The sequence below is a fragment of the Schistocerca nitens genome, chromosome 1, assembly GCF_023898315.1.
Source record: "Schistocerca nitens isolate TAMUIC-IGC-003100 chromosome 1, iqSchNite1.1, whole genome shotgun sequence".
Lineage (NCBI taxonomy): Eukaryota > Metazoa > Arthropoda > Insecta > Orthoptera > Acrididae > Schistocerca > Schistocerca nitens.
This window is the reverse complement of record NC_064614.1, coordinates 772,888,268-772,900,334: the sequence shown is the minus strand read 5'-3', so window position 1 is coordinate 772,900,334 and position 12,067 is coordinate 772,888,268. Positions and strand designations below refer to the sequence as shown.

Sequence of the window (12,067 nt, the reverse complement as noted above, 5' to 3'; positions counted from 1 at the left end):
CTCCCTGTGGTACGTCTCGCGTAGATTATCGTGTTAAAACACACATACACACATACACATACACACACTCACACACCCACACGAGAGGGAACATTATGCTCACTCGCTTAATAGTGTGTTGGTCATCCTTTGGAACGAGATACAGCAACGAATCTCTGTGGCAGATTCGACAAATCCTCGCTAGGTTTCCGGATTTATACAGCATAAGATGTCTGTGCACAGGTTACGTAAATTTCGTGAATTGCGGAAGTTGGTTTGTGGCACGGAGCTGCCGCCTGATAACGACCCACATTTCTTCCGATGAGATGAACCTGATGGCCAACACATCAACGTGTTTTGACTATCAAGCTCCTCAAAGCAATGTAACACGATTCTAGCACTGCAATGCACTGCACTGCACTGCAGCACGATTGTAGCCAACAGTTATCCTGCTGGAAGATACCATCGCTGTTAGGGAGGGCATGAAGCATGAAACAACCCGGTAGGTTCTGAAGAATAATCACCCAGGGCAGAGCCTTTGATTTCTACCACAGGTCCGTGGCAAGTCGAGGGCAATATTCCCCATAGCATAATATAGTCCCCATCGGGATGCGTCCGTGCCACGTGCATGTCTGTAAGAGCCTTCGTCTGGATGACTGTGTATCTGGACACGACTATCGACCTGATATAACAAGAAACGTGATTTATCTAACCAGGCAACACATTTCCATTCGTACTCGGCCCAATTTCTGTGATCCCTTTTAAATGTGCGCGGGGCATTCAATAAGCAATGCAACACATTCCCTTGTCGCCCAATTTTGGTTGGCAAAAAAACAACGCAGAAACATTCGCTGAAACATTCGTCCACCAGCTGGAGTACTCAAAGGTTCCTCGCAGTCTAACAGAAGAAGATAAAGACCAACGAAGGACCACCCGTGCCGAGTTGCCTGCGCACAGGTGATGAAAAATGGATTCATCACTTCTAACCGGAGACAAAACGGCAATCCACGGAGTGGCGTCACACTACCCCTTCAGCGAGGTACCAGTTCAGAGCTGCATCCTCTGCCGGTAAAGTCGTGGCAGCGGTCTTCAGGGACTCTGAAGGGGTTATTCTGTTTGATGGCTACCCTCAAGACGAAAATGTACTGTGCTACCCTCTGGAAATTGAAGAAACGACATTAGCGTGTTCGTCGCCACAAAAATTCGAATGAACCACTTCTTCTTGAAAAAGCAAGAGCAAACACATGTTTGCACACCTGGGATGATCTCGCAAAATTTCATTAGACTGTTCCGCCCCATCCACCAAACAGGCTCGATCTCGTACTTTCCGACTTCCATCTGTTTGGCCCAATGAAGGACCCACTCCTCGGCAAGCAATATTTAGATGACGGGGAAGTTATTGATGTAGCATAACGTTGTCTCCGACGTCGACCAGTAGAGTGGTATCCTGCGGGCACACAGTTCCTCCCAGTAAGGTGGCGTAAGGCCGTCGCACTGAGTGAAGATTATGTTGAGAAATAGGGTTTTCTGCTCAAAAGAATGGGAAATAATATGGTGTATTGGAATGCTGAATAAAACCGACCTGTTTTCACGAAAAATGTTTTGCATTAATTATTGACGCCCCTCATAATTATGTCAGTATAGGAAGGCACATCGGTCGTCTGCTGAAGTGTCACATGTTCAAGTCTGTGAGCTGAACTGCATGCTCAGAATCACTTGTGCGTGAAGTATCATTGTAAGCTGTCGTCAGAACTGCCGTAGAGTATCAACTATTCTTCCTTAGAGAGTGCGCAAGCCGAGGTCATTCACTTCCTGTGACGAGGCCTGGGAGTGCCCAAGCTTGTCGCCTATTCGTGGTTGCACCGTCCTACTGCCGCTTTTCACACAAGCTCGGGGCAGCAGCACGCCAATACCTGAGATTCTCGTTCCCAGGCTCCGAGCCATAATCTGCCTTATGTCAAAGTCGCTCGCTTATATCACTGAATTTCTCCACTTGCGGCCTGTACCATTACTAAAACGGTTCACTATTAGTTTCTGCTTCACTTTCATTATTCGAACGAAGTGTCTGTACACCCCTATGTAATACAGAACTGACCACTAAATTTCACTATAGGTGGGCCTACTAGCATAAAAGGAGACAGGGAGTACGGTGTTGTCAGTAAAGAAGCAGCAACTGCATTATGGTTCGGTCAGCTCAGAGACTTCGAAAGTCATTGGATGTTACCTGATTAACGCGTCTCTTAGCGACATGTCAACAACCCTTCTAAGGCTGTCCGAGTGGACTGTTTGTGTTGGGACTGATTTGGAAATACGAGGGAATAACCGCAGCTAAACCAAGACCAGGTAGATCTCACGTAGGGACAGACACGGACCGTCAAACATTGTAGAGGGTGGTTGTAAAAAAATCGCATGAAATCCTCAAAAGGAATCACTCGTCTATTCCATAGTTCTACCAAAGGTCAGCTAACACACTGACTTGGCGTAGGGAGTTAAAAATAATGGCGAACAGTGGTGGAGCATCTCATACTCAATGTATTTTTGTAGTCAGTGCTAAGCGACAGTGATAGGGCGTGAAGAGTAACGCCACGGGACAATAGATCACTCGAAGAGAGTAATTTGGAGTGCTGAATTATGCTACACCCTATGGAAATCCGATGGAAGGGTTTGGGTTTGATTAACGTCTGGAGAATGGTAGCTAGCAACATGTATAATACCAACATCGAACTATGGAGGAGGCGGTATTCTGGAATGGGGGTGGTTTTCGGGTTAGGGTATAGTTCCCTTAGTATTCTTAAGAAAATGCTAAACGCGGAAGATTATGAACTTAGTTTATGGCATTATGAACTGCATACAGCAGAGAAACACTTGATAGATGATGACTGATTCTATCAGCAAGACAATGCGTCCTGTCATACAGCAGCATCTACGACACAATTATTTGTGGCCAACACCATTCCTAACTGCACTCTTCTGTATACAGTCCCAACCTGAATACAATGGAATGCCTTTGGGATGAATCAGAAACTCAACTTCGCTCCAGACCCAGCATCCAACATCACTACCTTCTCTGGCTTCAGCTCTTTAGGAAGAATGGGCTGCAATTCCTCCACATACATTCAAACAGCTTATTTCAAGTGTCCCCAGCAGAGTTAAAATCATCATAAAGGAGAAGCGTAACACGTCCTGTATTAATATCTACTAATAGGTGTCCAGAAACATTTCATCAGATACTGTGCTTTCCTTACAGCGTCTTGTGGTTGCAGTGAGAGCAGGCAGCATTTAGTCTCGAATTGGGCAGCGGTCATAATGTATTGACTCTACATTGCATATAGTAAAGGCGACCATCAAACGTGAACTTTGACAGACAGCACTACTCAAAAAAATGGCTCTGAGCACTATGGGACTTAACATCTGTGGTCATCAGTCCCCTAGAACTTAGAACTACTTAAACCTAACTAACCTAAGGACATCACACACATCCATGCCCAAGGCAGGATTCGAACCTGCGACCGTAGCAGTCGCGCGGTTCCGGACTGAGCGCCTAGAACCGCTAGACCACCGCGGCCGGCATAGCACACAGCACTACTCACCTATGGAGGGCCGCACGATGACGAGTCTCAGTCCAGGCGGCCGGCGCTCGACCAGCAGGTTCTCAGCCAGCTGCTTGCTGAAGGTGTACGCGCTGGGATGGCCGCCGACCAGGCTGCACCAGACCAAGGCAACACTCTCATACAGTAACAACTCTACTCTAAGGTGGAAACACGAAAACTGTCATCCAAACTATAATGGTGGGATCAACAATGTGACACTTATCGCATATAGCTTGAGAGCTATGCAAATAATGTGACAAATAGACAACACATAACGTTATTATTTTAACTATGTGTGTGAAAGAATTTCACAAGCCAAATGCAATCGCACAAATTATCCCCAATCAGGATATAATGGTATAAATATCATTACTGCAAACGAGATAAATTTTTCTGCAAAAAAATTGGGTTGCAACAGTTGGTAAGGCTTAAGCATTTTTCCGCTCTCATGAGTGAGGAGGTGCGACATAAAGCACGCCAAATTACGTTCACGTGCCATCAGGCAGGCATAATGAGAACTAATGTTGTGAAGTACTGCTGCCTCGTGGCTGAAGTTACAACTAATGATGCTATAGACGTACATAAACAGTATTTGTGAAACTGCAATGTATATTTTTTTGTAAATTGAAGGCGAATGGGAGAGAAAGGAAAGGAAGGGGAAGAGATTATTGAAGCCAGCTGCAAAGGGACTTTATGGTAGAATAAGCGGCGACAAGTGAAAATGTGTGTCGGACGGGAATTCGAACCTGGGATCGCTTGCTTACTAGGCACTTGCATTCACCATTGCGTCACCTGGACACAGTGTTTCGTCGTAATTGCGAGGACTATCTCGGCACGACTCTCAGCTGAACAACACTCCCACCCAGCGGCACTTATCTGCAGCCCCTGTTCGTGTCCTCCATGTCCGCTACTTTGGGATTCCCCCAAGTGGTAGGACGTAATTGTGCGTCCGCACTGAAGGTGGTGGATTCATTGGCCATCGAGGCAAGTCAATTATACGAACTGAGATATCGGGTTTGAATCCCAGCCTGGCATACATTTTCACTCGTCGCTGATGATTCAGCATAAAGTCCCGAAGCAGCTGACATCAATAATCCCTTCCCCTTCCTTTCCTTTCTCCCCCTCCACCTTCAATTTGCATAATTGAGGTCGTAAGAAGAAAAATGTACACTAGCTTCCCAGATCTATAGTGTTACGCTATCCACTAGAAATGATGTCAATCATTTGGAATCGGGTCTCTCTATTCAAGCACATACCTGCATCGGATCACACCCACAAGTGATTCTGTATGGTGTCTGTTTCATTGTTCACGTCCGAAAGAACAGACACTACACATTCATGTAAAAGTGTATTCTTTTATTAATTGTGTGAAAAAGACTTATTAAGATGTATTGTAAAGTTATGTATTACTCGCTTTAAGGGGACATGGCTTTAGTATTAAGATATATTTTTAGGGAAATCGTTGCGGATGTAGTGGCGGGGCTGTATTCCGTCATTTTTAGAAACTTTATCCCAGAACAGTGCAATATAGATTGTCCTAGTTCAGGCCTGGTGACATGCAGTGGTAATGTTCCCGTGTGGTCTTAATTGAGCTAATTATAAATTAGGGCCTTCATTTCTATAACAAGAGCAGGTAAACAAGCACACCTATGTTATGTAAGTAGATGTGAGGTCCGAGCTATTACGAAATATATGCCGGATATGTTGTGGAGTCGTGGGCTCTGTAAAACTTCAACATACGTCATAATGGCTATTACTACAAAGGAGAAAGCAGTATTATTCAGGGCCACAAAAGTGTAAGCAGCGAAGAGCATTTTAATAGCCTTTTCGACGGAGGCTTGTACATAGCTCCTCACCACACACGTAGAAGACTTAGGTTTACTTCCGTATGTGCGTTTGTGGAATTCGGATTTCATAGAAGGAACCCATATTTGAGTTGTGAAAGCCATGCTCTATCCTGATTTTCAAGTTACATAATAATTATTTGAGTTATTCTAAAAGCAAACTCTTTTACAGTGTTATTATTTGTGTAGATAGCAAATTACCCTTTTTTCCTATGGGAAAATGTGTTAAACTACGTTTTGCTGTGGAAGAAATCTGAATGTAAATAGTTTCCAGTAACTGAAATGAAGCTGGTAAGTAAATTATGAACCAGTTAAATCCTCTTATAATGTTGTGTGTTGCTGATGATGAACTTAAGAAGATTACACTGCATCATAACGTGAAACTTTTATTGTGTAAAAAGCATTGTGGTGGATTGTACAGTGTGAAAATTCTCAACTAGTGTAAGTGCCACGAAATAATACTCTGCTTATTCAGAGTTAGGCTCGAAGGATAGCTCAAACAGAAAGTGTTATTCCTTGTCAGATGTAGATAAGTGATCTAAATAATTTCAGCTATGGTATCAAACAAATATTCGTAACTGTACGGTTACAAAACTTGCCAACACATTATGCTAAGCATCTTCTATGCTACGCAGAGTAGTCAATATAATATTTGTATGGCGAGTATCTATAAGGTGTCTTACATTCGAAGTAGTTATTTGTGCGTGAGTGTATGTAGAAATGCTCGTTAGGCACTGATGCAAATAAAGTGTTCATATTAGTTAACCTTTTTTTCATAATGGTCACCTCAAAGGCAGTTCGTACGAAGTTAGACATGTTGCCTCTGCTTCCACTTGGCAATAGCTATTTATTTGTGTGTAATTCGTAGTGTGGTAGTGTGCAAATTCTGTTAATATAGAGAGTGATCAGTAGTTTTACTGCTCAGCAGCAAATGCAAACAATCGTTTCCCGTTTTTCGAGTCCGATTGCCAAACATGGTCATTAGAGCAATTAAGATTCCTAATTAAGATAACTTAAACGAATGGGGACATCGCAGATTGTGTATTGTGTATTAAAGTGGGGACCTAGAAACGACGGGGAGGCTTCGCCCCGCCGTAGTCCTCAGTGGTTCACAACTCCACAACAGGCCACATCAGTCCACCCACTCCACCGCCGCCCCATACACCGAATCCATTATTGTGCGGTTCGGCACCTGGAACTCATCTGACTACGCCATGGTTTTCCAACCTATAGGGTCACGTGGCCAGGAGAGGCGCTGCAGGCAATCCCATGCTCTTAGAAAAGGCACTCGTGTCGGTCGTCTGCTGCCATAGCCCATTAATGCCAAATTTCGCCGCTGTGTTAGAACGGATACGTTCCTCGTACGTCCCACACTGATTGCTGCAGTTATTTCACCCAGTGTTCTTGCTGTTAGCACTGGCAACTGTATGCAAATGCCGCTGCTGTCTGTCGTTAAGTGAAACCCGTCGGCCACTGCGTTGTCCGTGGTGGGACGCAGTGCCTGCAATTTTTTATTTTTGGCACACTCTTGATACTGTGTATCTCGGAATGTTTAATTCCATAACGATTTCCGAAATGGAATGTCCCATGCTCTAGCTGCAACTATCATTCCTCGTTCAAAGTCTGTTAACTGTCATGGTTCGGCCACAATCACGTCGGCCACCTTTTCACATGATTCGCCTGAGTGCTAATGACAGCTCTGCCACTGCACTGCCCTTTTATATCTTGTGTACCGACAGAACCGCCATCTTTATATATACATATCGGATTCCGTTGATTTATCACTCATCATGAAGATTTATAAGAAAAGAGCAATCTTCGGTCGTCGAGAATGTTGAAATAAACATCCTGGTTCATGTTCACGGTAACCTACATAAGTTGTTGTTGTTGTGGTCTTCAGTCCTGAGACTGGTTTGATGCAGCTCTCCATGCTACTCTATCCTGTGCAAGCTTCTTCATCTCCCAGTACCTACTGCAACCTACATCCTTCTGAATCTGCTTAGTGTATTCATCTCTTGGTCTCCCTCTACGATTTTTACCCTCCACGCTGCCCTCCAATGCTAAATTTGTGATCCCTTGATGCCTCAAAACATGACCTACCAACCGATCCCTTCTTCTAGTCAAGTTGCGCCACAAACTTCTCTTCTCCCCAATCCTATTCAATACCTCCTCATTAGTTACGTGATCTACCCACCTTATCTTCAGCATTCTTCTGTAGCACCACATTTCGAAAGCTTCTATTCTCTTCTTGTCCAAACTATTTATCGTCCATGTTTCACTTCCATACATGGCTACACTCCATACAAATACTTTCAGAAATGACTTCCTGACACTTAAATCTATACTCGATGTTAACAAATTTCTCTTCTTGAGAAACGCTTTCCTTGCCATTGCCAGTCTACATTTTATATCCTCTCTACTTCGACCATCATCAGTTATTTTACTCCCTAAATAGCAAAACTCCTTTACTACTTTAAGTGTCTCATTCCCTAATCTAATCCCCTCAGCATCACCTGATTTGATTCGACTACATTCCATTATCCTCGTTTTGCTTTTGTTGATGTTCATCTTATATCCTCCTTTCAAGACACTGTCCATTCCGTTCAACTGCTCTTCCAAGTCCTTTGCTGTCTCTGACAGAATTACAATGTCATCGGCGAACCTCAAAGTTTTTACTTCTTCTCCATGAATTTTAATACCTACTCCGAATTTTTCTTTTGTTTCCTTTACTGCTTGCTCAATATACAGATTGAATAATATCGGGGAGAGGCTACAACCCTGTCTCACTCCTTTTCCAACCACTGCTTCCCTTTCATGCCTCTCGACTCTTATAACTGCCATCTGGTTTCTGTACAAATTGTAAATAGCCTTTCGCTCCTTGTATTTTACCCCTAGATAAGAGGACCCTAATATTGTTCAGAACACAGCCCCAAAGCGTCACATAACAACCTCCGGCCTCAGTTGCATCACCCATACAATGAGTTAAATTCCTCGTTGCGCTGTAGGTGCACTCGCTGCATTGCGTCGAAAGAAAAGGACAGAGATTTCAGGACAGTCAGAGATGGGAGACTGAAACTCAAGAAAGGAAGTACGTGTTGCAGTAGCCTGGGGCCCCGTGCTCATCATTCAAGTGCTCACAAAACAGTTGTGAGCTTCCTGAAGGGTACCAGACACGAGATTAGTGATAAAACGAACTTAAAAATCGGGGAAGAGGAAATCGATGAAGTTAATGAGTCCTGCTACATTTGAGGCAAAAGTACAGATGATGGACGAAGCAAGGAGGACATGAAAAGCAAACTGGTGGCCCAAATAAGTCTGATACTATACAGCATATGTCTTTTCGAGGAAGAAATTTCTGAGAATGTACGTTTGGAGCACAATATCGTATGCAAGTGAATCACAGGTAGTGGGAGAAGAGAATTATTGTTTGAGAAGAGATGCTACAGAAGGATGCTGAAATTTGGGCGTGCTGTTAAGGAATGAGGTTCACTGCAGCACCACTGACGACACAAGTGGAGAACGCTGAGAAAGAAGGGGGAGAATTATGCGGCATTTTTTAAGACATCGGGGAGTAGCTTCCACGGCACTAGAGGAAGCTGTAGGGGGTAGCAACTGTAGGGGACACAGAGATTGGAGAACGTCTGACAACTGAGGACACTGGTTCGAAGTAGTACTGTGGAATGAAGAGGTTGGCACATATAAGGAAGTTGCGGTGGTCCACATCAAACCAGTCAGATCACTGTTGATCGTCAGGGTGCGACAACGTTTAGCTTCTTTTGTAATATTTTTGCTTTATGGTTTTGTAATATTTTTATACAAAAACAAATATTATTGGTAATTGAACTAACACCGTCTATATGTGGAATCTGTCTTCTGGTTTTAATGTAATTGCTGAATTTATTTTAGTATTTAAGGTTACCATTGTTACTTTAAGAAAAGCTACTACATTTTATTTTTAAATAATTTTTGAAAAATGTAGTATACAAATGATAGTAATAAAGAGCGCGCTAGTTACTATTGATGTCACATAACGAGATTAGCCACGTAGAAATATAAGCAGGATGCTCAGTTTAGCTGTTGCCTCTAATGTGAATGTGGAACCATAAGCGATTTTATTTACGATGAGTCATCATTACTGGAATATCATTGGTATGTAAATGTACGGTTTACAACCTGATATTTTTGTGCCTGATCCATTCATGTAGCAATGAAAATATTGATCTGCGATAAACACATTACAAATTTACGACTGGTGTTGCCCTTCCTCATGTCTTGGACAAATAATTAGATATCGAGTTATGTTCTAATGAGAAGTCACACTGAAATAAAAATACGAGGTGTGACAATAAATTAATGAGACTTATTTTCTTTGCAAGATGTGGCAACCCTGCAGGCTTGCGTAGGCACAATATCTTTGACCTTGGTCTATAAGCTGCTTCTAGTCCAAGCGGCACATCGATGCAACTGCTCAGCCGTGAGTTGTGCGGTAATAAGTTAACACATATTTGTGTCCCTCGTCATGGGAATGGAACCGCATAATATTGCGCAATGGTATGACATTTCTTTTTGCGTTAAATTGGGTGTAAACACGACGACAATTTACGGTAAGCTTGGTTCAAATGGCTCTGAGCACTATGGGACTCAACTGCTGTGGTCATAAGTCCCCTAGAACTTAGAACTACTTAAACCTAACTAACCTAAGGACAGCACACAACAGCCAGCCATCACGAGGCAGAGAAAATCCCTGACCCCGCCGGGAATCGAACCTGGGAACCCGGGCGTGGGAAGCGAGAACGCTACCGCACGACCACGAGATGCGGGCTTACGGTAAGCTTCAGAAGGCTTTTGGAGAGGAGGTTATGTCAAGAGCTCAAGTTTTTCATTGGCATAAAATGTTTAGTGAAGGCAGAACGAATGTTGAAAATGAAGACCACAGTGGACGATCATCAACCTCACGGACAGATGTCAACTTGACCAGGCTGCGCGAATTCGTGCAATCTGATCGAAGATTATCCGTGAAAATGATTGCAGAAGAACTGAACATGAATCGAGAAACCGTTCGTCTAATAATTAATGAAGATCAGAGTATGATAAATATTTGTGGAAAAATGGTCCCCAAGAATCTCACACCACAACAGCGAGAAACACGGAAAAATGTGGAAGCCGATCTGTTAGACCAAACGGAAATCAATCCAGAATTGTTGAGCTGTGATATCACTGGTGATGAGAGTTGGTTTTTTCAGTACGATCCGGAGACAAAACGCCAAAGTTCGCAATGGTGCTCAAAGCGATCACCCAGACCAAGAAAAGCTCGCATATCAAAGTCAAAAGTGAAATGCATGCCGGCCGAAGTGGCCGTGCGGTTAAAGGCGCTACAGTCTGGAACCGCAAGACCGCTACGGTCGCAGGTTCGAATCCTGCCTCGGGCATGGATGTTTGTGATGTCCTTAGGTTAGTTAGGTTTAACTAGTTCTAAGTTCTAGGGGACTAATGACCTCAGCAGTTGAGTCCCATAGTGCTCAGAGCCATTTGAACCATTTGAACCATTTTTGAAATGCATGCTTGTGTGCTTCTTTGATTCCGAGGGAACTGTTCATAAAGAGTGGGTGCCTCCTGGACAAACAGTTAACCAATATTTTAGAAATACTTCATAAAAGAGTTCTTCCATGTCCTTGCCAACATTGCTGATAATTGTATTCTGCATCACGATCATGCGCCATCCCATACTGCTCCGTCAGTACAGCAATTTTTAACCTCAAAACAAATTTCAGTACTACGACAGCCTCCTTACTCACCAGATATCGATCCGTGCGAGTTCTTTCTATTTACAAGAGTCAAAACGGCGGTCAAGGATTTTCAAACAACACAAGCTGTCCAAAAAGCTGTGACGAGGGTCTTGGAGGATATTACAGAAGATGAGTTCCTGAAATGTTACCATCGATGTCAGAAGCGCTGGAAAAAGCGTGTGCAATCAGAAGGGAACTACTTTGAAGGAGACAACACTAAACTTGACTAAAATGGTAAGCAATATTTTCTTTTCACATCAGTCTCATTACTTTATTGTCGCATCTCGTATAGTGATTGTGTAACATTTCGTGCAGTTTTTTTTTTCCAGCACAGGCTGGTTAACGCATGAGAAGCGCCGCACGGTTACCTGGGCGTGGCGGCCTCCAGCTCTGCGTCCGTGAGGCCGTGGACGAGCTCCAGCACGCGCTCCGGCGGCAGGCTGGTGGGGTAGACGCGCTCTGCCACTGCGTCGCGCACCACGCAGTTGCAGAACGCCGTCGACATGTGCACTAAGACCTGCCGACACCAGCACCGGCACTCAGCGACACTCCGCCACGACACGCTAGCTGCGAACGGCCTGAAGGCAGCCCACTGTCATCGACGTCTAGTGATTGAGGGCAATGAACAGCAGAAACGGATATTTCAGTTGAACTGTCTGTCTAGCTATTCTGGAAACATTCCCCAGGCTGTGGCTAAGCCATGTCTCCGCTATATCCTTTCTTTCAGGAGTGCTAGTTCTGCAGGGTTCGCAGGAGAGCTTCTGTAAAGTTTGGATGGTAGGAGACGAGATACTGGCAGAAGTAAAGCTGTGAGGACGGGACGTGAGTCGTGCTTGGGTAGCTCAGTTGGTAGAGCACTTGCCCGCGA

The 12,067-nt window shown here is 44.0% G+C and overlaps 1 protein-coding gene across 1 annotated transcript in view; it reads right to left on the bottom strand.

Annotated features, from left to right (window-relative positions):
- The window catches only part of LOC126202979 (putative fatty acyl-CoA reductase CG5065), a 141,972-nt gene that overhangs the window by 57,166 nt on the left and 72,739 nt on the right, over nt 1–12,067 (bottom strand). Inside the window, exons 4-5 of the mRNA XM_049937202.1 lie at nt 11,568–11,716; nt 3,570–3,682 (exon numbers count right to left, since the gene is read on the bottom strand). Coding sequence (XP_049793159.1) covers nt 3,570–3,682; nt 11,568–11,716 — 262 coding nt within the window. The remainder of the gene's footprint in view (nt 1–3,569; nt 3,683–11,567; nt 11,717–12,067) is intronic.